Source organism: Rhinolophus hipposideros, assembly GCF_964194185.1.
Source record: "Rhinolophus hipposideros genome assembly, chromosome: 24".
Classification (NCBI taxonomy): Eukaryota; Metazoa; Chordata; class Mammalia; order Chiroptera; family Rhinolophidae; genus Rhinolophus; species Rhinolophus hipposideros.
In genome coordinates, this window is record NC_138070.1 from 3245572 (window position 1) to 3271749 (window position 26178).

General features: G+C 55.5%; 1 protein-coding gene across 4 annotated transcripts; it reads left to right on the forward strand.

Annotated features, from left to right (window-relative positions):
- Positions 1-2365: 2365 nt before the first annotated feature.
- Positions 2366-24708, forward strand: DHX37 (DEAH-box helicase 37). 4 transcript variants are annotated; one of them, XM_081037950.1, is made up of 27 exons: positions 2366-2575; positions 4154-4323; positions 5155-5267; positions 6914-7253; positions 7694-7842; positions 8902-8994; positions 10659-10755; positions 11653-11766; positions 12707-12808; positions 12980-13094; positions 13994-14089; positions 14304-14386; positions 14985-15129; positions 15823-15899; positions 16226-16458; positions 17286-17397; positions 18498-18604; positions 18699-18887; positions 19698-19822; positions 19896-20012; positions 20903-21075; positions 21837-21951; positions 22091-22228; positions 22405-22499; positions 22594-22667; positions 23923-24020; positions 24152-24708. In XM_081037950.1, exons 1-27 carry the CDS (start codon positions 2470-2472, stop codon positions 24235-24237), a joined length of 3462 nt encoding a protein of 1153 aa, XP_080894076.1. In that variant the 5' UTR covers positions 2366-2469; the 3' UTR covers positions 24238-24708. The 4 variants fall into 4 exon arrangements, with proteins under 4 accessions (XP_080894076.1, XP_080894074.1, XP_080894077.1 ...); XM_081037951.1 differs by having other exon boundaries at positions 2368-2575; positions 14307-14386; XM_081037948.1 differs by lacking the exons at positions 23923-24020; positions 24152-24708 and having other exon boundaries at positions 22594-23167.
- Positions 24709-26178: the final 1470 nt, after the last annotated feature.

Genomic DNA, 26178 nt, shown 5'->3' on the forward strand with positions numbered 1-26178 from the left:
AGAAGCCCTCGCTGACCTGGTGAGGTTTTAATCTTTTTTTAAGAAATAATTTATATTTTTAACTTTTCCGTAAAATGCAACCCGTGCCTGGAAAACTCGCCACAGCCTCAGCAAAGGTAAATGACTGCAATTGATTGGAAAACAGGAAATATAGGTACATATATATGTATCACTGAACTTAATGGTGCCCAATAATGGGCCACCGTTGCCGATGGCAACGGCACCAGCTCATTCATTAATCCTGAGATATTTAAATAAAGGGAAAGCATCTAGCATCCTTCTTGCCCTTACTGAAAGAACTGGATTTCATTCAGAGTCACAAAATAGTTGAGGGAAAGTTCTTTTTAGAAAAGTCCAGCTAGTAAGTGAGGAAGGAGTGACATCATTAGAAAATTATTTTGCAGCCCGTAATGAAATGATAGGTCCAGGCGACGATCATCCAGAGATGAAAACCAAGAGTTGGTGGGGAACTGGATCCTGGAGGGGCCAAGTTGTGCAGCCCTGGACCCGCCAATCTGCAGCAGGAAGTACCAGCGCCACCTATGATGGATTCCTGCCAAAACCCTTTGAGCCATAACCTGATCTGGCCCCTAAATCTAACGAACAGTTTACCGGAAACACGGGGGATGGCGAAAGAAAACAGAAGCAGCAGAAGCAGTCAGCCAAATCCAGAATGGGGAGTACTGTACAGGACCAACGATCCAGTTTCTTCGATAAGTAAATGGTATAAAAAGTGAAGGGAGGGGAAGATTATTGGTTTTAAACGACCTAAGAGCCATAATAACCAAATGCAATGCAGGGGCCTGTTTGCATCCTAAATCAAACAAACCGTGTCTAACCAGACATTTTTGAGACAGCTTGCAAAATAAAACTTAATTTTTGCCAACCCAAAGAGTGAAAAATTGTATCTTATTTTCCTGGATTCCTGTAAGGTTTTAATATAATTATTGGCCATGTATTTTCATCTTCATTTTTTAAAGTAAACTTTTAAATTTAAGAATAGCGTACAAGCAAAAATTCACAAATCATAAGGTGTCTCTCTATGGATTTAAACAACACCCAGGTAATTGACAAGACAGGTTTGGGACAGTAACCAGGATACAGATGGAGAAATGGAACATTACCAGCTTCCCAGAAAGGCTCCCTTTGTCCTCTCCCATTAACTAGCCCCTTCCAAAATTTAAGGGATTCCTTTTGCCTGTGTTTGAACTTTATGTAAATGGGGTCACAGAATACGATGTTTTCTGATTGGCCTCTTTTGTTCAACATTGTATTTATGAGATCCATGTTGTGTATATGTCTTTTTCTTCTTCCTTTATGGAATGTTCTTTACCTTTTCTAAAGATAATGTTTTGGTATATAATATTTTAGAGGAAAACATAGGAAAATGTACTATTACCTACTTAATAATTTAAAAATGGACACATTTTATTTAATAAACGTATTTAAAGAAGAAACTGGATCGCTATCATCCTAAAGAATGAAAACACAAATTTGATTTAATTACACTTTTTTTCAAAAACCATTTAAATTAATATATAACTTGACAAAAGTGTCCATATGCGTGCTACCGAAATTTTTATGCACCAACTATGCATTTGTGGTGGTTCGTTTTTGTTTGGGGGGAGGAGGGGACGCTTATCCAAATTCAATCACACCATTCATCCATTCATTCCTACATTCAACAATTATGTATTGCTTACCTACTCTGCAGCCAGATCTTATTCTAGATTCTCCAAAGGTTTTTCCGGGGACAGTTTAAAAACAATAACTTTCTCCTTTCTAACATTCTAAAATGACTCCTAGGGCCTTCACCTTTCTTTGTGATATCATTTAAATGTTTGCCCTTAACAAATTAATACTTTTAACAGAAAAAAAAAGTCGACATGAAATAATTGTTCTATTCACAAGATAATTACAGGATTCAGAAAATATATTATTTCCGAGTGCGCTGCACACAATGTGATGTGTAATGAGAGTTTAAAGCTAATAGATGCTTTCTCCTTTTAGTTGTTTCCCTGTAATGGGAAGGAATATTTAGTCCCTTTTTATCACACAACTAATGTATGTTTCTTCCAGGAATATCAGAAAAAAGAAATGAGCAAAAAAAGGAACAAGTTTGTATTAGGGCTGGGGGTATATTTTAAAAGGTGACAAAACACTCCCACTTCCTAGTGGCCCAATTAGTATTAGTAGGTAATTCAAATTCAGAGACTCAGACTACACCACGTGAGAACAACCCTGGGTTTAAACCTGAGCCCTCTGCTCTCTTTTAATTGGCCCGGCCCTGCTTCTCCGCGTGGCCCCGCCTCCAGCCCCGCCCCTCAGCGGCCAGGTTAGTCCCAGCTCTCGCGAGAGCGTAGCCCGGAAGTTTTCCGACCGGAGCGGGCGTGCTGGGAACCCACGAGGGCTGGGCTCTGGGGTGCGCTTGTGGTGAACCCCGCCCGAGCCGCGCAGGACCGGGGCGCCATGGGCAAGCTGCACCGGCGGTACAACGTCAAGGGGCGCCAGCAGGCGGCCCCGGGCTCCTCAAAGGGCGCCCCCGAGCCGCCCCCCGTGCGGCTGGAACTGGACGGTAAGGCGTCCCGGGGGCCGGGTTTCGGGGGCGGGGCCGACCGGGGCCTCGGGGCCGCGCCTGGCCAGTGGGCGCCGGCGGGCTCCGGGCCTGGGCCTGGCTTTGGTGACTCGGGGGCGGGGACCCCTCCCTGGGCCGGGGGACCCCTCCCTGGGGCGGCGGGACCCCTCCCTGGGCCGGGGGACCCCTCCCTGGGCCGGGGGACCCCTCCCTGGGGCGGCGGGACCCCTCCCTGGGCCGGGGGACCCCTCCCTGGGCCGGGGGACCCCTCCCTGGGCCGGGGGACCCCTCCCTGGGGCGGCGGGACCCCTCCCTGGGCCGGGGGACCCCTCCCTGGGCCGGGGGACCCCTCCCTGGGCCGGGGGACCCCTCCCTGGGGCGGCGGGACCCCTCCCTGGGCCGGGGGACCCCTCCCTGGGCCGGGGGACCCCTCCCTGGGCCGGGGGACCCCCTCTAAGATGATCCAGCGGAGTGGGGGACGGTGGCAGGCCGATTGTAACTGAATTCCGACCAGTACCTGGGTTTTCCCTCGGCGAGAGTCCAGCCTGGTGTAACAGCGTGGGGACTTTGGGCACGAAAATAAGTTAATTTCAGCCGCTGTCACGGTGCCGGGGACGCCTGAGTTTGTGTTCGAATCCCTGACTGTCCGCTCGGCCCCAGGCTGCTCCACGCAGTATTTTAACATGTGCGCCCACAAGTGCCAGCAACTTGAAGGCGCAGGAGACAGGACAGAAAAGGTTTAAGGGGGGAAAGTTTCTGCCCTGCTGAGCTTAGCTGCTTTTGGAAGGAGACAGGCAAAGACACACATGTTGTAAAATATGTAGAATGTCGTAGAGCCGGCGGGGAAGCATTATTTGAGTCAAGACCTGAAGGTGCCCAGAATGGCTGGGTGGAGAGGAAATTAAAAATGAGGGCAGGACCGTGGAGGGCTCGTGGGTCCTGGCGAGGACTGTGGCCCCAGGAAGTAGCTGCATTGCTTAAAACTGTCTCGTTCTTCTTAATGAGGGCCGCACAACCTCTCCTACGCGTTGTGATGTACATAAAGACGTACAAAGCCTGACCGGGTAACAGAAGAATCAGATAGGGCCCCTGTGGGACGCTGCTGACATCCAGTGTTAGATGTCAGACACAAGTGGGCACTCCCCGAGATCCCCCCTCCCCAAGGTGCTTCAGTAAGTTGAGTTGAAGAGTAATATGATAGCTGAATTTTGACCTACATTGTATACTTTCAAACTGTGACATTTAAAAGTAGGTATGACGCAAACTCAGTGCTTGGTCCACTGCATGCTCTGCACAGAATGTCGTAGTAGTATTGCAAAGACAGCTTGGACCTCATACCCACTCAGAGCAGGCCCCACTCGGAGGGAAGCACTGGTATAGCCTGTACCCCGCTTACTGGTACTCCCTCTTCCCCCACACTGGGATGGAGGTGGCTGGGCCAGCACCCCTCACCCCCGGGCCGGTACTCAGGCTCACACGTGGGGCAGGAGTCCCCAGAGGAAACCGGCATTAATGGAATCCTGAGTTTTGCATTCCTTGGCCTCCGAGTCTGTCGGTCAAGCAAGCCTCTCTTTTCAGAAAAGAGCACGTTGAAAGGAGTTGATGACAGCAACGTGCTCGTCCTGCCGGGGAAGAAGAAAAAGAAGACCAAGGCCCCTCCGCTGTCCAAGAAGAAGAAGAAGCCTCTGACCAAGAAAGAGCGGAGAGTGCTGCAGAAAATCTTAGAACAGAAGGAGAAAAAGAGCCAGGTACGCCCACTCTGTCAGCGTCTGCGCATGGCTCTCCAGACTGGAGAGAGCGAGAGAGAGATGGAGCCGGGGGGAGGTCCCAAAATGGAGAGACTGAGAAAGCCCGATGTCGAGGCTTCTTCATGAAGTTCATGTTAGACTTTCTATCAAGGTCAGCAGGGTGCTGGGCCTCCAGCAGGGGACACACAGGCCAACCATTAGCACTAATGCTCGGCCCCTGGAGCCTTACTACAGGGGACACTCACTCTCTGGGGAGTGTGTCCTTTTAAAATCCTGTGCAGTGTTTTTCCTGCTGTCCAGTACCTTGTTTTTTCCTTTTATTGATTGTGAAATAGACATACAGAAGCACATATAAAATATGTATAATTTCAAGAATAATAAAATAAAAACTCATTAATCACCAGGGGAAAGAAACCACTGGGCCGGTCCCCACATACTGCTTTACTCAAGACAGCGTGGGGACCCCTTACTGTCACGCGGTGCTGCCCCTGTAGTAACAGCGGGATGTGCTGCCTTGTACAGATGGGCTCTCCTTTATTTATTCCGTCTCCCATGGATGGGCGCCTGGCTACTCGACAGTCTTCTCCTATGCCACACAGTGATGCAGAGTGTCTTGTTTACCCAACCCCAGACTTTGTAAGGGGGTACGAAGCCACCCCCCGCTCACACGTCTGTTGGCGTAAGAACACCACGCAGCACTGCAATGCAGTTTGACCTTCGGTTTAAAAAGACAGGGTGTCAGCCATGCTGAAATTTTATGGAGCATCTCACTTCCCTTCTGAAGAGGGAGTCGTGATGCCAAATGTCTAACACACTCATCTCCTTCCCCAGCGAGCAGAGATGCTACAGAAACTGAGTGAGGTCCAGGTTTCAGAAGCGGAGATGAAACTCTACTACACCACATCCAAGCTGGGCACCGGGGACCGCATGTACCACACCAAAGAGTAAGTCCTTAGGCTGGCCACTTCCAAAGCCCATCCCTCCTGCCAGGGCCCCTGGGGGCGGACTCTCCAGTGACAAGTCTTCCAGAGAAAAGACGTTTGCGGTGGCCTACGTTCTGTAATGCTTCAGTGAGTAGAGGGCCCAGATGCTGCTGAAAACCCTGTGAGGAGCAGGACAGCAGAATTTTCTACTCCAGTGATGTCCGTGTTTCCCTGCAAAGTGGGGTCCTGTGTTACAGGTTCTTCCAGCTTTTGTACACACGTTGCCGTCAAGGGGCCAAGGATTAGACTTGCCCCTTTAGCAAGTTTTGTTTGGTTCATACAGAGTTGTTAAAGCATTCAGATCTTTTGCTGACATATTGGCTTCCTGGAGCTGCCATATCAGATGGCCACAAACCGTGCCTTCCAACGAGACATTTACTCTCGTGGTTCTGAAGGCCAGAACCATAGCCTTCAGGGTGTCAATCCAAAACGAAGGTGTCGGCAGGGTGGGTTCCTTCTGGAGGCTGGAGAATCTGTTCTGTGCGTCCCTCCCAGCTTCTGGCAGTGGTCGGGAACCCTGGGCAGCCCTTGGTTTGCAGATGCGTCACTCCAGCCTCTGGCATTGCTCAGTCTTCATGGTTGTTTTTGTCTCTTCCGTGGCATTCTCTCTGTCTGTGTCTCGTTTTCTTAGGACACCAGTCGTTGGATGTAGGGCCCACCTCAGTCCAGTATGATCTCAACTTAATCACATCTGCAAAGAGCCCATTTCCAGATAAGGTCACATCCTGAGTCTCCAGTGGACATGAATTTTGGGGAGATACTGTTCAACCGAATACAGCCAACACTTAAGATTAGGAGATTTCACATTAACATCCAGGTTCCCGCCTGGTCTTGAGCAGTTTGGACCATGTGGCCACACTGGCTGGCATTCCTACAGGACAGCTGGCACCCTGTGCCCCACTTACTGCTGCCCTCAGCCTGCTCTGTTCATTATGTTACTACAGGTCTGGTCCCTGTGGGCATTTAACGTCTGTTTATTGTGTGCAGACAATGTCCTGAGTAGGGTTTTCAGGCGGGAATTCCCACCGGTTCTCAGGAATTTTTTTCTTTCCCGTTCCCGAATCCCAAGAAAACTTGGGGAAATCAGGAAAATCGGCTCCTTGAACCCAGGTGGTTGGTAGTATCGGCCGTCACTTTGTGGAAACGATTCATCCTGGAGAATAGACAGGAAAGCAGAAAACAATTCCTGAGAATGGGTGGGAATTCCCGCCTGGAAACCCTAGTCCTAGGCCCTTCTCTAGCTCTAAGGATAAAGCAATGCACATAATTAAAATAATAAAGAAGCTTCCCTTAATCTCACATTCTAATGGTGGGGAGATGGGCACCAGTCAAACAAATACTTGTGTACAAGTGCTGGTAAGTCCGAAGCAGAAAATAAAGCAGGAGAAAGAGGATGAAGGGAGCCGGAAGAGGCTGCGTGGTCAGGGAAAATCCCTGAGGTGACATTTGAGTGAGGGGAGGGAGGGAGCAGGAGCAGCAAGTGCAAAGGCCCTGGGGTGGGAAAGGGTGTGGCCTTAGAGTCCTGGCCTCTGCTGAGTGTTTTCGGTCCAGAGCTGCCTCAGGACCCTCCTTGGGCCTTCGTGCCTGATTTCTGGCTCTCCTGGCAGGAAGTCTGACAAGGTCTTGGCCCAGGGTCGAGAGAAGATCAGCAGCCTCAGCGGGGCCTGGAAGCGCCAGCGCCAGGAAGCAGAAGACGAGTCTGAATCCTCTGTGGAGTCTGAAGCCGAGGAGGCCCCAGCTGCTGAGTGGGTAGAGGCTGGTGCCAGGACAATGGCAGTGTGTTTGACGCCAACTCTGCCCGGGGCCAGGAGTGAGAGCCCGGGCCCAGCTGCTTCTGCTGGAACTCCTACAGCTCCTTCAGCTCCTCCGACTGCAGCCCCCACCCCGGCCAGGCCCCCATTGAAGCCCGCCGTCTTCATCCCTGTGAACCGCTCCCCTGAAATGCAGGTTTGCCACTCCGGTGTTTGTGATGAGAACTTAGTCCGGTGCCGTGAGGGGCTGAGGGTGTGGAAGGAAGGTGCCTCTGTGATTCGGGCAGGTTACATCACCTGTGCCATAAATATGACCTCCCCCCATATCTCGGGGCCCCTCTGCTCTGGCCAGGATGTCCCCGAGGATGTCGGGTCTCGTGCCCAAAAGACAGAGACGGAGACAGCCCGTATCTCTGCCCCCATGTGCTGTGGCTGTTTGTCTCCCTCCCCAGCTGTCAAGGCCTTTGTTCACCAGTGGACGCACCAACTCCCTGTGTCTGGGCGCTGTCCACACGCCGGCTGCCGCCTTTATAGAAACCACATCACCTTATGGAGTTTCACTTTGTCCCCTTGTCCCCTCTGCCATTCTGCAGGGGACCCTCCGTTCCCTAAACGCTGACATCCTCTCTCTGGCAGGAAGAACGGCTGAAGCTCCCAATTGTCTCTGAAGAACAAGTGATCATGGAGGCGGTGGCCGAGCACCCCATCGTCATCGTGTGTGGTGAGACGGGCAGCGGGAAGACCACACAGGTGCCCCAGTTTCTCTACGAAGCAGGCTACAGCAGGTGGGGCTGGCAGAGGGGCTCGCAGGTCCCTTGGGTGACAGTGGCAATGTCCGTAAACGTCCTTAGTCCTGGCTCTGCCGTTTATATGCTGTGTGACTTTGGGCCTCCATTTCCTCAGCTGTGAACGGGGATCATTGCACCTATTTCCCGGGGTGCTTCTATTAATATATAATAGTTGGAATGACTGAATTCATGTAAAAGCTTCGATCGGTCCCTGGCATATTGGGTGGTACATCACCTTCTGTTGGCACTTTGGACCCATGTGTGTCATGGTCCCCAAACCCACCCCCAGCTTGGATGATTTGCTAGGAGGATGGGCAGGATTCAGCATGTGGTCATGCTCACGGTCCAGGTGTGTTCCAACGAAAGGACACAAAGCACAGACAGCGGCAGGAAAAGGCTGCTGGGGTGACGTCTTGGGGGACCAGGCCCAGACTCCCAGGGGAGTCACACAGGACGTGTTTAATTCACCAGCAGCGTGACAACACGTGTGAAGTGTCATCTAGCAGGGAAGCCCACTTCAGACTGCGCCCAGGGTGTTTATTGGGGGCAGGTCACCTCCACCTGGCACCCGAATCCCAGAGTCCCCGAAGGAAGCAGGCGGTCAGCATAAGCCACACTCTGTACACACGGTCCAGGCACAGTGAGCCCCTCTTATTGGAGGGAGGGTGCCCTCCTGAAATGCAGGTTCCCCGATGCCAGCCAGGCGCCAGCCTTGCCAGCCCCCGCAGTAAGGAGGGCATCCTCGGCCAGCTGTTGGCTCCTTTCTGCACAGCTCAGGACCAGCCCCTGGGCCCTTGGTCGGCTCTGTCTGGAGGAGCGTGAGCTGCCATGTCGAAGCCTCCTGCCTACTGGCAGCTGCCCGGCCTCCAGGTGCTGTGTGCTGGCGCCGGCCATTCCCGTTTGCTGTTAAGTGGTGCTGAGGTGCCTTGCCTGGTGTGTGTGACCCGTCGCCCTGGTGAGGGACACATCTGTTCAGCGAATCCTGACGTGGCACTGCGTGGGACTTTGGGACAGACAGGTGAGGCGAGCACTGCTGATACGTTCTTTCTTCCCCAGTGACAATGGCATCATCGGTGTCACAGAGCCCCGCCGAGTGGCCGCCGTGGCCATGTCCCAGCGAGTGGCCAAGGAGATGAATGTGTCACAGCGGTGAGGACTCAGGTGCCTGGGGGCGGCGTGTTAAGGGGTGGTTTTGGGGGCCTTCCCCAGGGGTCAGCTGCCGAGGGCGATCTGAGCAGCGTTGTGGGCCCTTGTCCAGCCTAAGGGCTCTGGGGGGTGTCGCTTCTGCGTCTGAGAAGGCTTCCTGCACACTGCACAGTGGGACTCCCCTGGGCAGGGGCGCATGGAGCAGGGACAAGCCAGCCGCGCCCTTGGGCTCACGTGACACAGGGCACAGAGGGGACAAATTGGCCCTTCCAGGGGCCTGGGGGTGGAGCAGAGCAGCAGGTGGGCAGACGCAGGCAGGCCGAGCTTAGTACTTCCCATGGCAAGTTCACTTAAAACTCACGGGTCCACAGTACCATCCCTCTCCTGGCAGTGAGGCCGTAGGACTGGCCTTGGAAAGCAGTTTGAGCGGGAATGGCTGGGCGTGTTTATACTGCCGCTGCCAGGGCCTCAGTCCTGGCATTCAACTTGGAAGGAGTGGCACATCCCATGTGGTCTAAAATTCAGAAAACACAAACGAGTGTAGAGTGAGAGTCTGTCGTTCGTCCTGTCATTAGATGTTACTGAGCTGCACCTGCTGTGTGCAGACCCGTCCTGGGCTCTCAGGGCGCGGTCGGGAGTGACAGCCACCTGCCAGCTTGGGGCTGGCGTGCAAGTGGGGAAGGCTTGTTATGTGTCCACGTTAGTGGGTGAGGTGCCCAGCGTCCCTCCCCGGCAGCAGCCCCCGCTGCCCGTTTCCTGTGGATCCTTCTAGGCTGTTCTGCGCACAGACAAGCAAGTCTGTCTGTCTCTTTCTCTCTGACTGCTGCATAAATGGTTCATACTGTTCACACTCTTTTATATCTTTCCTGTTCGTGCAATAGTATACCTTGAAAACAGCAATACATACAAAGCTGCCCTTTTTTCATCCTTTTCTTAAACTTCCTGTTGTGAAAACTTCAAGCATCTACAAAAGTAGAAAGAATGTTACAGAAGCCCCCCTGCACCCAATACCCTGTCTTCATAACTATCAGCTCGTGACCAGCATTGTTCATCTGTACCTCCCACCCGCCCCCACTTGTTGAGAAGCAGGTCACAGATGTCATATTATTTCATCCTCAGTATTTCCCTGTGGGTCTGACAGATCAAGACTTTTTTTTTTTTTTTAATAAGACTCTAAAACAGCTGCCGTTCTCACGAGTAAAAAGTATATCCTAACTCCTGAGTGTCCTCCAGTCCGTGTTCAGCTTTCCCTGGCTGTCTCCTAAAACGCTTTTATAGTTGGTAGGTCATTCACGCTCCGGCTACGGTCTCCATGCGTGTTTGTTTTTTTGGGTTTTTTTTGTTTTCCTTAATAAGAGTACATTCTTTAATAGGACTGTATTTGAATAAGAATTCCACACAAATAGAATACATACGCTAACACAAGAAAGCAAGGAAGGAATGTTTTACGTTACCCAGGCCAGACATTCATTGGTTCCATCACAGTGAGTGACAGCTGCCCTCCGCCTTTACACTGGCAGGGACAGTGGGCTGGGCAGGGGTCTGCGCTTGGCTGTGTCCTTCCCTGGGGCTAGTCCCACATTGCTGCCCCTCTTGGAGCGGCCCTGAGGCTATAGCTAGACCTCTGAGGGACTCGCCTACCCTGAACCCATAGCCTGTCCCCACAGGGTCGTCTCCTATCAGATCCGATATGAAGGGAACGTGACTGAAGAGACCAGAATCAAGTTTATGACAGACGGCGTGTTGCTCAAGGAAATCCAGAAGGTTGGTTGTTGATTTCGTCTCCAAAGCAAGGCCTGTGAGCATGGGGGTGGGGAGTTAGGTACCCTGGATGTGAGCGGGTAGTGGACCAGCTGTTGGCAAAGCACCATGTACTATTGGGCCACTGTGTGACCTTGGGCAAGTTACTTAACCTCTCTGGGCCTTAATTTTTTGATCTGCAAGCTGGTGCCTTCCTCATATAATTGTTTTGTAGCACAATGAGTGAGAGCTCCTTAGCACAATGCCTAGTAAGTGCTCATTAAATGTGAGCTTGCATTTTTATTATGATCTGGTTCACAGACATTGTGCATTAGCCAAATGCATACTGCTTTTCGCTGACTGTGTGACACCCCCCTGGGCAGGGGTCTCTGGGGAGGGCACTGGTGACTCCTGCTTCCTCTGCATTGAGGCCTTCCATGGTCATCTGGGAAGGAGGCTGTGAGCGTGGCATTGGGTCTGATGGCCCCTTTGTGTATGGCCTGCTCCATCTGATTGCGCTTGGTCCCCAGCCAGCATCTCCCCATTCCTGGTTCCTGCCCTCCTCATCCCACGGGCACCTGTGTTTGCTAGTGGAGCTTTAATAAGCAGTAGCTGTGCTTTCTCTGCTGGGCCCCCGGCCCCTTGCTGTGTGTTTCATACGTGGTCATTGCCATTGAAACTTCACTGGAACCCCGTAAGGTGGGTCGTGTTGATCCCATTGTACAGATGAAGAAACTGAGGCACAGGGAGGTGAAGCAACTTGTCCGAGGTCACAGACCAAGATCCCCCCAGACCGAATGCTCCAGGATGCATGTTTGCACGTTAAAGGGGCTCCTTGAGTGGGAGTTTAGGGGTGTGAAATGACCCTGGGTGGCGCAGGCCCAGGCTGGCAAGCCTCACCCCGCCGGCCTCCCCTCCCAGGACTTCCTACTACTCAAGTACAAGGTGGTGATCATTGACGAAGCCCATGAGCGGAGTGTGTACACGGACATACTCATCGGCCTCCTGTCCCGCATCGTGCGTCTCCGGGCCAAGGTAGGAAGGAGGGGGTTGCTGGGAGCCCCTGTGTCCCATACCAAGTCTTCCTCGGCCCACGTCCATCTGCACCTAGGCTGCCACTGGAACGGGGTCCCCGAGAACAGGACCCCCCACCCCCCCGCCCCGGGCCCAGTGCCAGCCTGTGGGTCTTGGTCTGACAGCCCCTGTGTGACTCCACCCTGGGGGAATCTGGGTCCAGCCTCGTCAGTTGTTACCCTTCCCTCCATCCAAAGCAAGAGGCTCGAGCAAGGAGTGCGTGGTCGACCAGGCCCGCCGGCACTGGCGTTAAGACGCCAGCAGGTCTGGGATCCTCAGAGGAGGTGGGGCTGCCCGCCACGCTCTGTGCTTCCAGCAGAGCCACTTGCTCAGCGCTTGACCTGGGGTCAGCCCTCGCTGCATCCCATTCCCACCCTGATGGGGCAGAGGTGGGCGTCAGAGGCCTGCTGGTCGAGGGGTGCCGCCCTCAGGTGGGGCTCCATGGAGCAGTCCCCTTGTAGCCCCCCCAGTCCTGCTGGGAAGTTGACATTTTGCCTCATTCTTACAAGGGCAGAACCTTCTTCAGAGATTTCAGTTGTGTGTGTGCCAGGCCAGTTCAAGGCACCTGGCACTCGCCAGTGGACAGGACAGCGGTTCCTGCCCTTGGTTTGAGGGCAGCTGGCAGCAGGCAGACTCAGAAGGTCTGTGAGCTGGTGATGACCACGCCCATTGTACCTTCAGAACGGATGGACCCCAGGCTCGGCCCTCTTGCCTCAACCCTCCACTAGAACTACACTTTGGGTTGTTTAAGGGCCCCCTTAACAAGCCACAGCCTTGCAGGGACAGGCAGATCGTGCTATCAGCTCACTTTTTCTATTTGTCGGGCTGGAGGGAGGCTGTGAGGGCCGAGGTCTCCCTGGCCCTGGGTGGCCGAGGGTCACCGAGCGTGTCCGTCCTACAGAGGCTCCTGCCGCTGAAGCTGCTCATCATGTCGGCCACACTGCGGGTGGAGGACTTCACCCAGAACCAGCGGCTCTTTGCCGAGCCGCCCCCAGTCATCAAGGTAACGCCCGGGCCAGGGTCTCGGGCAGCCAGGGAAGCGAGGGCGCCCTGGGAGCGGGGAGGTTCCCAGGAGGCACCGTACTGCGTGCTTCGTGGCCAGCTCGTTTACAAAGTGGGGGTCCTGAGCCTGGGCTAAAGCTCACCCCACAGCCTCCTTGGGCATTGGTCACAGGTGGAATCCAGGCAGTTCCCAGTGACAGTGCATTTCAACAAGCGGACGCCGCTTGAGGACTACAGTGGCGAGTGCTTCCGGAAGGTCTGTAAGATCCACCGGATGTTGCCTGCAGGTGAGGCCCTGGCGAAGAGAAGGGCCAGGTCTTTCCCTTCTCTACACCCCCGGGGTGTAGGCATCGTGGGCTCTTGGTCCAGCCATCTCTGGGTGGCTTGGAGTGGTTACTTGTCCTTGCTGTGCCTCAGTTTCCTCACTGCTTCCAAAGTGTTTACAGCACCTACCCTGCCGAGTTCCGCTCCAAGTATTGTGAGGCCTCAGTGATGGGGGCCGGGGGGAAGTGTGCCTTCTGATGAGGAGGACAATCCACAGGGCCCGGGCAGGGCCATTTGGCACAGGTGCCCTCAGACGGGCCAGGGAAACAGGTACGTCGCACCTGAGTTTCACTCCTGATCCCCCTCACCGTCTTTACCATGTCCCCCTAGCACTTGGTTATTTACCTACTGTCGCTGAAGTTGGCTTGACCCTTCCTGTCTAGGTTCACCTAGTCTGGACGTTTCCCCTACGTGGCATCAGACCGCATGCGGCATTTGGTGACTGGTGTCTGTCACTTAGCACCATGTCCTCCAGGTGTGCCCTGGTCCTGGTACCTGTCGGTGCTGCACGTCTGATCATACTCCATTCTGTGAATGGACCACACTGCTTATCCATCCTTTGATGGCTGGCTGGCTTCCACCTCTTGGCTGTTGTGCACGGAGCTGCCATGAGCTCTGTGTACAGGTGTTGGTTTGCGTCCCTCTTCCCCGATCTCCTGAGCAGGTACCCAGGCAGTTACGGTGGCACTCCCTGCCTCAGCGCCCTCAGTCCCCAAGGTGGCGCCCGGAGCTCATCCGTGTCGCCTGGTTTGATGGGCTCCTCCTCGCACCAGGCTCTCAGAGCAGGCAGAGCCCGGACAGTGGTCATTGCTGAGTCGGTGTTTGCAGCGTGGATAACGGACGGGCCTGGTTCTTCCCGCAGGCGGCATCCTGGTGTTCCTGACAGGGCAGGCTGAGGTGCATGCGCTGTGCCACAGGCTGAGGAGGGCCTTCCCACACGCCCGAGCCAGGCCGCCAGGTAAGCTGGCAGCCGGAGCGCTTTGCCCGCGAGGCTGGGCACCAGCCATGGCTTCAGAGCCTCGCTCTGCCCTCTGTACGAGGTGACAACTTTGCCTCCCCCCATGAATGGCCACCGATGCAGTGACCTTACTCTGGACAGTAAAGAGCAGGGTCCTGATAGCCTGGCTCTGGTCACAAGACGTCTTCCTCCCTGATCCGCTTACCTTTTCCAGAAGAGGACGATCAGAAAGATTCAGTAGAAGAAATGCGGAAGTTTAAGAAGTCGCGGGCGAGAGCGAGGAAGGCCCAGGCAGCGGTATGTGGAGGCGCAGGGGCAGCTCGGGGCTCCGTCCTGACCGAGTGGTGATGCCAGCCCTTCCCCACCCCCTGGCTGTGTAGATGGAAATTTAATTAAAATGAAATAAAATTAAAATTCACTTCCCCAGTCATGTTAGACTCATTTCAAGTGCTCAGTGGTCACCGGGGGCTGCTGGTGACCATATTGGATATCGTGGGCCTAGAACACTCCTACCAGGGAACAAGTTCTATTGGGTGGTGCTCAAGGTTCTCTGTGCTGTGGTCCAGGAGGAAGCTTCCAGAAAGCTGGGCCCTAAGTGAGCATAGCGTCATTGTTTAGTCACCGACCCTCCTGCTGCGTTTACAACATGCCAGGCAGGGTCCTAAAATCTTCACGTGTTTTAGCTAATAGCCCTCACAGCAGCCCTGTGACATAAGCCCTGTGATTAGCCCCCATTTTGAGATGAGGAAACTGAGGCAGCAAAAGGTGGTGAGACGTGCCATGGCCGTGTGGCTCGCTGGCGGTGGAGCTGGGCCTTGTGCTTGAACAGACTTGTATGTAAGTTTCCACACGAGCTTGCCTGCAGCCCGCGGTCCTTATGTCTTGTTTTCCATAGACATTGCCCCACATCAGCTTGGACAATTACTCGGTGTTGCCAGCAGGCGAAGGTGACGAGGACAGGGAAGCGGAAATGGACGACGAGGAGGAGGCCCTGGGTTCGGACCTGGACCTGGAGCTGGGGGACGCCGGAGCAGACGGAGGTGTGGCCTCGCCAGGGCCTCCTGCCCTTCAGTTCATGTGGTTCATTCATTCCCCAAATGTCTGCTGGGCCCTAGACTTCTCTGTCCCACCCTCAGGGGCTCCAAGTCAAGTGATATGACCTGGAGTATCTGCTCCTCCCTAGCATTGAGCCCAAGAGAGCTGGGGATTCTGGCAGCCTTGTCCCCCACTGTTCCCTGAGCTCCTAAAACTGCCTGGCACATGGTAGGCCAAGTATTTGTTGTGTTGGTCGTAATGGGGGTGCCACCCTAGACTCTCTTGCTGGCTGAACGCAGGCCTCGGGGCTTGCTGGGAGGGCTGTCCACCTCCAGAGGGTGATCGCTGGGGCCCTCCGTCTGGAGACGGGCCCAGCCCCTGGCCGTGTTCAGCCCAGGGCCATGTGGGGCAGCCCAAGGGCTGCCCCAGCAAGAGGTAGGGCCCGTGGCTGGGCTCTTCCAAGGAGGCGATCCTACAGAGTGCCGGCGTTCCCATCTGGCCCAGGCCGTGGGGCCAGCGAGAGCCGTCCGCCCAGGCTTGGCCTCCCTGCCCACTGTGCTAGTCCGGAGGGCTGAGCTGCTGGCACCAGGCCTGGCATAGGACCCTCTCCAGCAGAGCAAAGAGGGGCATTGGACAGTATGTGGCTGGCTCCTGCCATGGGCATTGCTGGTGCCAACAGACCTCTGCTCTCCCTGCAGGTGAGCAGCCGGACGCCTCACTCCCCCTGCACGTGCTCCCCCTCTACTCTCTGCTGGCCCCGGAGAAGCAAGCGCAGGTAACTGTGTGGGGCCTGGGGCAGGTGCCCGGTTAGGGGTGCCTCCTGAGGGCGTTAGGATGGGGGCAGGGCAGGCCCCAAGTCGTCCACCCCATCAGCTGTTTGAGCAGCACCACCAGATTTTAAGAACATATTGGGATCTCCCACATCCTTGAATTTAGCTTAGGAGCGTTGTGACTGGAGGCAAAGGGAGGACTTGTTCATCTCGTCACCTCCAGGCCCACACAGCCTGGCTGACGTCTGATCAAGAGACATTTCCTGACTTGCTCCAGCACGAATTCTTTCCTGATTCTGGTGTTTTTTTGCTGCCTTCCCTGCCATCCTAGGTCTTCCAACCTCCCCCAGAGGGGACTCGACTGTGTGTTGTGGCCACCAATGTGGCTGAGACGTCCCTCACCATCCCAGGTATCAAGTACGTGGTGGACTGTGGGAAGGTCAAGAAGCGGCACTACGACCGGGTCACCGGCGTGTCCTCCTTCCGGATCACCTGGGTCTCCCAGGCCTCAGCTGATCAGCGGGCGGGCCGTGCAGGCCGGACGGAGCCTGGCCACTGCTACAGGTGCGGTGCCCCATGGTCCTCTGGTGATGTTGGCACCGGTCTGCAGTGGCCACCCGCCACGGAGAACAGGGGTCCTGCGTCCTGCTGGACACTGTCCTGGGGGTGCTCTATGAGCCTTTCTTGTTGGTCTTCAGATGCTCACGTTGTTAATTTATTCTGCTGCTGAAGCCCTGTGCTGAGCTGCTTTGTTTCTCTTTTGTCTTTTTTGATCGTTGAGTTGTAAGGGTTCTTTACATTAGAACCTGTCAGAGGTCACATTGTCAAACGTTTTCTCCCAGTCTGTGTGCTGTTATTTTTATAACAGCTTTATTGCTGGTTGTGGTTTTTTTTTTTAATCTTTTTCTTTTTTAACTTTTTAAATTTATTTTAAGGGTGTTTTTCCAGGACCCATCAGCTCCAAGTCAAGTAGTTGTTTCAGTCTAGTTGTGGAGGGCGCAGCTCACAGTGGCCCAGGCGGGGATCGAACCGGCAACCCTGGTGTTAGGAGCACCGCGCTCTAACTGAGCTAGCCAGCCGCCCCATTGCTGTTCTTTTAAGTATTGTTTTAAGTTATATACAAATAAAATTGAGAAATTATACAAAGAAAACCAGTAAGAAGTAACAGTAGTTAAATTTACCAAGTGCTGTGTGCCAGGAAAGGTTCTAAGTACTCCACTGTGATACCTAAAATACCTTCACCAGCCCCCACGAGGCAGCTGCTCGTTTAGCCCCATTTCACAGGCAAGGAACGAGAAATACGTCTGGCCGAGTCAAGATTCATTGTCAGGTGGTTTGGCTGAGTGTCTCCTTTATTTATTTCTGTTTTTGTACTGTTGGTCCTTCCTTAGGCTCTATTCATCTGCCGTTTTCAGTGACTTTGAGCACTTTCCACCTCCTGAGATCACCCGGAGGCCCGTGGAAGACTTGATCCTTCAGATGAAAGCTCTCAACATTGAAAAGGTCAGTCGAAGCCCCCAGCCTTACCATCACCTTGCTGACCTCTCAGCACACCCATGTCCGGTGTGGTCAGCTAGGGCGGCTCCAGGCCCCCATGGGGCAGCTCCCCTTCCCCACAGCCCAGAGCGCCTGGGGACTCAGCCTGGTGGTGCTTGTCCAGCCCCCTGGGGCTCCCCGCCTCCTGTGACCCCCACTCCCCTAGTGCTGTGTACCTGGGGGTTGGCTGCCAGGGACAGAAGCTGTGCAGACAGAGGGCCCACCCACTGTGTGGAGGGCTGTCGATGGCCTCAGGCTCACAGAATATTCTGCCCGGTCAGTCTCCTGGGGGGAGGGGGTGGGGCGTCCTCATGTCCCCCCGTCCAGGGGTTGTCCGTCTCTTCCCTGCTCCAGCAGGGGTGGTGCAGTCAGAGAAACCCCGTACCCAGTGGAAACGCCGCCCCATCAGCGTCAGTCCCCTCTCCCTCCTCCCCCAGCCCCGGGCAGCTACCAGTCTGCTTTCTGTCTCTGGATTTATCCATTTCGGACATTTCTTAGAAATGGAGTCATACAGAATTCGTCCTTTTATGTCTGGCTTCTGTCACTCAGCGTGATGTTTTAAGGTTCATCCATGCTGTAGCTCGTGTTGGTGCTTCATTCCTTTTATGGCCAAATCACATTCCAGTGTACGGATGAACCATATTCTGTTTATCCATTCGCCCACTGATGGACGCTGGATTGTTCCCACGTTTTGGCAGCTGTGAACATGAGTGTACAAGGATTGATTAGAACACTCGTTTTTAATTGGTCCCTCTTTCTAAGGTGCCACCACCCCTGAGCCCCACTCCCTGTCATCGTTTATTGTCTGGGCACATTTACTCTTGTTTATGTGTTTACTCACGTCTACGGCCCCAGCGCCCATTGGGTGCTCGGTACCTGCTTCTGAGTGAGTGGGTGAGGTGAGTACATGAAGGAAGCAGGCCTTTGGGGTTCCCTTGGCCCCTGGACTTTGAGAATGCCCGGGGCCCCTTTCAGAGTGGCCAGGCCTGGCCTTGTTCCCCCTTGCAGTGACCGTGCTCACTTCTGTGCCTTCAGTTCTGTCACCTGCGTGTCTCCCTGTGTCCCAGGTCATCAACTTCCCCTTTCCAACTCCTCCCTCTGTGGAGGCTCTCATTGCTGCCGAGGAGCTGTTGATCTCGCTGGGTGCCCTGCAGGTGCCCCAGAAAACAGAAAGGTAGGGCAGGGGCTGGTGGGGGAGCCCCTCTCCTGAGCTGCCCTGAGCACTGGGGCCTCTTAGCTCTGGCGCTGAAGCCCCCTCCGTCCTCCAGGATGAAGCAGCTGCAGAGATCCCGGCTGAGCTGCCCCATCACCGCGCTGGGCAGGACCATGGCCACGTTCCCCGTGGCGCCCCGCTATGCCAAGATGCTGGCACTGAGCAGACAACACGGCTGCCTACCCTACGCCATCACCATTGTGGCCGCCATGACCGTGCGGGAGCTGTTTGTGGAACTGGACAGGTGGGGTTGGGGGGCTGTGCATTCCGGCCTTATGCTCGGGCTGACGGGGTGCCCTGGGCTGAGAGAGGGCCTAGAGCCCGGCCTCCGATGGAATAACTGGATCACTGGGTAGTCTTGTGCAAGACCCTCATTCTCCAGAGCTTCAGTGTTCTGGTCGCTACACAATGTGTTTTAAGAAAATTCCTCGAGCAAAGCTGATACAAGGCTCTGTAGTGTGATGGCTAAGAGCCCAGGCTCTGGGCCAGACTGCCTGGGTTCAAATCTCCCTCTGCTACTCCCCAGCTGTGTGGCCTTGGGAAGGTGACTTCACCCCTCTGTGCCTCATCTTCCCCATCTGGGAAATGGGGATGAGATGTTAATAATAACTGAGTTGTTGTTAGGGTTACATTAGTTAATATAAGCCAGGGACTTCAAAGTATGCCTGACACCTGCCTGAGTGTCATTACTTTCAGGTTTGGGAACCAGGAGAAAATTCGTTTATCCAGTCCATTCTTGGTGTATATTTCAGCATTTTTCAGGGTTTTTTTTATTACTACTTGTAAGCTGCACAGCATTGTGCAGTGTTACTCGTTTGTTAGATTGTGTCTTTACATTGATCTCTAAATGTGAAATCGAGGGTAGGAGGCATTCACATTTTTTCTCTTGTTGGCTACCGGAGGTGAATTTTAGGGTCAATTTTGAGCTGGAGCTGAAGACCTTAATCATGTTAGTGACCCCACCGGGCACAGATGGTCTCTGTCCCTGAGCCTGTGCGCCTCCTGCCCCTGTGGCCTCAGCCAGACGGTAGTCAGGTGATGTGTGTGTTTGCAGACCAGCATCCAGCGACGAGGAGCTGGCCACGCTGAAGGGCAGGCGTGCCCAGGTGGTCCAGATGAAGAGGACCTGGGCAGGACGAGGCGCTTCCCTGAAGCTCGGAGACCTCATGGTGCTGCTGGGTGTGTGCCCCAGCCAAGGGGGGCGGGCCCGCGGGACCTGGGGGACAGTGAATGAGTACGTCGTCGTCCACAGGTGCCGTGGGGGCCTGCGAGTACGCGGGCTGCTCGCCTCAGTTCTGCGAGGTCAGCGGCCTGCGGTACAAGGCCATGATGGAGATTCGACGCCTGCGGGGCCAGCTGACCACGGCAGGTACAGTCCACACACCAGCCTCAGGCTCCCCAGGGCCCCTGCCACGGGCAGCCCCCAGCACACACGGGACCCTTTGAATGTTACAAAGCTCTTCTCATCGATGTTATCTGTGCACAGTCATTCCCCAGTTATCACAGGTCCCACGTCCACACATTCACCTCGCTGAGACTGAGCGTAGCCCAAGTCAGCACTTGGCGCCTCTGCGGTCCTTCGAGGACCCCCAGTGAGCAGAGCCACGGCGCGCGCACCTCGGCCTCATCCTTTCCGGTGTGGTCCCTCGCGTCTCCCTCTGTCCCTGGCTCTGGTCTGGACCAGCTGCCCCTGGGCAGCCCCAGCTTCATTCTTGGGTTCCCTGGTCCCAAGTAGGGTCCAACCCTGGCTCCGCAGGGTCTCCAGGGGCCCACACATTTCTGGGCTGCTGTCTTGCCAGCCTTGGCATGTGGCTTCCATCTCGAGGCCACCTCAGGGGCCGAGAAGACACTTAGAGATCTCATGACACCTGCCTTCCAGGCAGGAGGAAGGGGCCAGATAAGCATTCCAAAAATTCCAGCCGGCAACTCCATCATCATATGGGCAGGACCGAGTTCCGGGGCCACCGGCATCTGGCGGGGTGGCTTCTTAGCAGCCCACTCTGCCACCCACAGAGGAATATTGGGGTTTTGTCCTAAGGAAGAAGAGGGCATGGCTATGGCGTGGGCAGCTGGTTCTGCCCCGCTGAGGGCTTTGTCTCCCGCCCAGCCGGCAGCCTCGGTGGAAAGGGGCCAAGAGGAACAGGTGCTGAAGCCAGAGCTCAGCGTTGAGTGGTGTTGGGGCTTCCCAGAAGGTCAGCCCGAGACCCCAGGTCCCACCATCTTGTCCACTGCTGTCCTCACACCTGGCTTTCCCCCCAGTCAATTCTGTGTGCCCTGAGGCTGCGCTCTTTGTGGACCCCAAGATGCAACCTCCGTCCGAGAGCCAGGTGACCTACCTGCGGCAGATCGTGACGGCCGGCCTGGGCGACCACCTGGCCCGCAGGGTCCAGAGCGAGGACCTGCTGGACGACAAGTGGAAGAATGCCTACAAGGTCAGATTCCAGCTCGGGGAGCAGGCAGCGTGGCAGGCGTTCTGCCCGGGCTCCCCTCTCCACGCCACCCTCCATCTGTCTCGAATCCTGCCAGCCTGGGCGCCTGTGATGCCTGGCTGGGCATTGTCAGGACACCTGGAGCAACCCGGGGACCCTTGGGGGGACCTGTCCTCCTCGGTCCTGTCACTGCAGCCTCTGGGAAAGTCCCCACCAAGGAACAGGATGGGGTGTACGGGAGTCACACTTCCGTTGGGGATTAGCTTCACCCCAAGTCTATTTTCATAACTGCTTAATGGAGAGGTGAATCACAAAGGGTACAATTCACCATTTTAAAGTATACAATTCAGTGGTTTTTAGCGTATTCACAGAGTTGTAGAACCATCACCACAATCAATTCTGGAATATTTTCATTGCCCCAAAAAGAAACCCCGTCCGCATTAGCAGTCTCTCCATTTTCTCCTAACCCCGCCGCTCCGTGAATTGCCTTTTTGTCTCTACGGCTTTGCTGATTCCATATATTTCGTGTCAATGGAAGCGTACACTGTGGCCTTTTCTGTCTGGCTTCTCCCGGTCAGCATGGTGGTGCATGAGACACGTGTCGGTACATGTGTCGGCGTCTTCGCTCCGCTGAGTACTGGTCCCCGGTACGGACATGCCGCTCGCCACCTGGCAGAATGCCCTTCCGCTTTCCCGGCCACGTGCATGGCTTACTGCACCTGTGCTTGTGTCTCCGACACACACCACGCGCCCTCTCTCTGCAGACCCCCCTCCTGGATGACCCTGTCTACATCCACCCCAGCTCCGTCCTCTTCAAAGAGCTGCCCGACTTTGTGGTCTACCAGGAAATTGTGGAGACCAGCAAGATGTACATGAAAGGTAGCAAGGCCGGGGGCCGGCCCCTCGCCCTGCTCCCGGGCTCTGGTGAGCTGTGTCGCCAGGGCCCTTGGTGGGAGGACACAGCCCCTCCAGGCAGCTTGGCCGCTGTCACCCTCAGCCCTCTCTCCCGCGCCCCCAGGTGTCTCCACTGTGGAGGCCCAGTGGATCCCAGTTCTATTGCCTGCCTACTGCCAGTTTGAAAAGCCCCTGGAGGAGCCGCCCCCTGCCTACTGCCCCGAGAAGGGACGGGTGTTGTGTCACCGGGCCAGCGTGTTCTGTGAGTTGGGGCAACTTCCTGGTGGCCTTGGGCGCCCCTGGACACGGTCCCACACCCTACACTGGGAAGTGTGTGTGTGTCTCGGGTGGTGTCACCACAGGCCCCGGCTCCGGCTGGTTCTGGGAAGGCTGTGGGGATCCCTCACGGTGTCTTGCTCACTGGCTGCTGCCGTCCAGATCGCGTCGGCTGGCCACTGCCCGCAGTCCAGGTGGATTTCCCAGAGGGCCTCGACTGCTACAAGCACTTTGCCCGCTTTCTGCTGGAAGGGCAGGTAGGGAGCCTGGTGATTCCCCGCCCCTTCCTGGGTGCTGTGGGCGGGAGGTGAGCCAGGTGACCCCTCACGCTGTCCTGTGCGCGCTCCTCAGGTCTTCCCCAAGCTGGCCTCATACCAGGGCTGTTTGCTGTCCAGCCCCAGCACGATGCTGAAGACGTGGGCCAGGTACAGCCTTTCCCGGCAGCACCGGGGTGGCGGGGGGTGGCGGCAGGAGCTGGGATTAGTGTCCTGGGCCACCGTAACCAGTGACCACCAACCGAGTGGCTTAAAACAGCAAATGTATTCTCTCAGTTCTGGAGGCCAGAAGTCTAAAATCCAAGTGTCAGCAGGGTTGGGGGCTCTAGGGGAGGCTCCTTTCCTCCTTCCCCAGCTCCTGGTGGCTGCAGACATTCCTTGGCTTGTGGCCACATCACTTCGATCCCTGCCACTGTCTTTACATGCCTGTCCCCTCATGTCCTCTCCTTGTAAGCACATCATCATGGGTTCAGGGCCGACCCCAGTCCAGTATGACTTCATCTGAATTGCATCTCCAAAGCCCCTCTTTTCAAATAAGGTCACATTCTGGGGTTCTGGGTGGACATGGACTTTTGGGGAGACATTGGTCAACCCACTACAGAGCCGCCAGGTGCCAAGAGGAGGTGTGCTACATGCTCGCGGCCGTAGGCGCTTCCTGCCAGCTGAGCACAGGCCCACCCCCGTCCCGCCCATCACCATCATCTTCATCCTCATCTACCCTGCCTGTCCCTGCCCCTCCCCTTTTGCTCTCTTTCTGCCATGGCCAGCTCCAAGTGGACGCCTCCCCCGCCCTGAGGCTGGCGTCTGGAAGGTGCGCGGGAGGGCTCTTGGAAGCAGATGGGTGCAAGCCCACCGACACGCCCTCACTCCAGGGACGCAGGATGAGGGCGTGGGGCCGGGCGCCCCTGCCGGGCTGCTGCCTGCCAACTGTTCACCCAGCAGCTGGTTTTGATCACCCTCTGCTGGGATACAGGCAGGACCCTGTCCCCATGGGGACATCCGGTGCAGGGAGACTGACACCAAACAACACAGCTAGTACACGTGGCGGGTGGTGACGCGGCTACAGAGTAGGACGTTAGCGATGAGGTGTGGGGCCTGGTGGGGTTCAGGAAGGCCTGACTGGGCGGATTCGGGGAGGCCGCTATGCGCCAGGTGGAAATCTGGAGGAAGGTTCCAGGTGGGACGAGCAGCATGGGTGGGGGAGTGCACATGGAGTGTAAGAAAGGTCAGGGCGGGCGGACCAGAGGCAGTTAGGAGGTAGTGGCGTCTAGAGCCTTCCATCGAGCCAAGGCACCCGGCATGGTGGAGGAACGGGGATCCTTCACCCACCACGGCAGGGCTGCCCACCCCCTCCCACAGCGGGCAGCCCTGTGGGCGGCATGATGCCCTCCATCCCTGCCCACAGGCTGCAGCCCAGGACAGAGAGTCTCCTGAGAGCCCTTGTGGCCGAGAAGGCCGACTGCCGAGACGCCTTGCTGGCTGCTTGGAGGAAAAGCCCCAAATGTGAGTTTGGCGGGGCAAGTGCCCCTTCACCAGGGTTTGGGAGCGGATGGGACGGGGCCTGCCCAGGCAACCCCGGGTTGGCAGGGCAGCTGGGCACAGAGCCACGCTGACACTGTCTTCTGCCCCTGCAGACCTACTGGCTGAGTACTGCGAGTGGCTCCCCGAGGCCATGCACGCCGAGGTGGAGAAAGCCTGGCCCCCCACCTCTGACCTCTGACCCGGTGCCTGGCTGCCAGCCGAGCACCACATGTGAGCAGCCAGTTTCTGACAGGACACCCCTTGGCCCCAGGACTTCACCCAGGAGGCAGCCCCTGGAAACCCTCGTTCATCTTGGCCCAGTTCTGACACAGCTTGCTGCCTGCCGGCCTGGGCAATCTGCCCTGGCGGTGACTTTTTATACTATTTATTACGTGGTGGGGAACGGTTTATCTCACGTGTGAGTCCCCTTTTAAATGTGCTCTGTGGACTACATTAGTCCCTTGTGGAGCTGGAGGGTGAAGTGGCTGAGAGCAGGAGGCGGTGACTGCAGGGCCTCCTCCTGCGCCCCCTCCTTGGGGGTGCGGTACACCCACCCTACAGTGAGGGGGGCCCAGGCTCCTGTGGAGTGGGGCGCAAGGCGTGGGTGTGTCCTCCCCAGGGGCAGCTGTCGCCTACGTTGCTGTAATAAATCTTGGCGTGTGAGTCCAGTGAGTCCTAATGAATCTGAATGGGGGGTTCTTGGGGACGTCGGTGTAGCAACTGGTCTGGGTGGGTACTGCCCCAGGTGTTAGTGGTGGTCTGGCACTGTGAGCCTGCACGGTGTTGATTTCCTCTCACTTAGGTAGTTTTCTGAAATCAATTTGTACTCATACCAGAATATAAATGCAACATAAACAAGTTCCATAATGTAAATACATAAGAAAGACAAAACTCCCAAGATACGTGTTTAATACTCCAAAACTATTCATTTTCCCCACTTCCTGGTCACTAACCCCAGATAGGTCTGTCTTTCTCTGCCCCTGCTTTCCCACACACACACAGTCAAGGCACCCGCAAGTCCTGTCGCTACCTCCAGAAGTTGTCCAGCGCCCCTCATGCCCTCCACCTCCACCAGGGCGTAGGCTGTGCTGGTGCTTTCCTGGTAGGTTTGGTGTACGCTCCACCTGGCCGCTACAGGTAAACCTTAATCTGATCATAATCCCCCTACATCAGGCGTTCCAGTGTCGAAGATTCAAACCTCCTGCCCTCATTCTGGAAACTCCGTGTGTTGGGCTTTCTTCCTGTCCCTTAAACACAGTGCATCCCAAGGCCCAAGCTCAGGGCCTTTGCACCTGCCATTTCCTGTTTCTGCACACAGGTCCCCCTGACCATCTCCAGCAGCCACCACGATGTCCCCGTTCATCACCTTTATTGTCTTCATGAAACTTATCACCACGTGCTTATTGCTCGCCTCCTGAACTGGGCTGTCAAGTCCAGGAGAGTGCAGAGACCTTGTGTGTCTTATCCAGGGGTACCAGAGTACTTGACTGAGAAAAGGGAACTGGGTCTTAAAATGCTTAACCGTAGAGCTGGGAGGACTGTGGGGGTGGAGCTGGGCCCCTGGTTAACTCTCTAGTCTTCACTTCCTGTTGAACTTTGTGGTAATTTCTGGGGAAGGGATGCAAATAAAAGGGGAAGCCATGTTGGGTTCTTCTCCCTTTTCCCCACATGGGCGGTCGGCGGGCAGCCTGGCGGGTGAGTGTTCGCACTCCTTGGCGTTCTGCACCCCCGGATAAACTGTTTCTCTTGGTGGATTACCTGGAGAGTTACCTGGCCAGTCCACATGACACTGCCTGGCACACAGTAGGGGCTCTGCATACACATCCCCTGGCGTCAGGCACGCAAGAGTCCACCGAATGCATGGCCAGCCACAAACGCTTAGAAATCCAGTGTTTTTCAAACTACTCAATAACACGAATAACTAGGGGTGTTCTGTTTAAAAATGCAGGTTCCTAGGCTCCCTGCCAAACGACTGAATCCAGCTCCCAAGGGGTGTGTCTTTCCTGCTTAGCCCTCCACCGTCTGATTTATGATAGAAAGAAAATGGTAAAACAGTGGAGATGCCGGGGATTGAACCCGGGGCCTCATACATGCAAAGCATGCGCTCTACCACTGAGCTACATCCCCTGCCTTCTCGGGG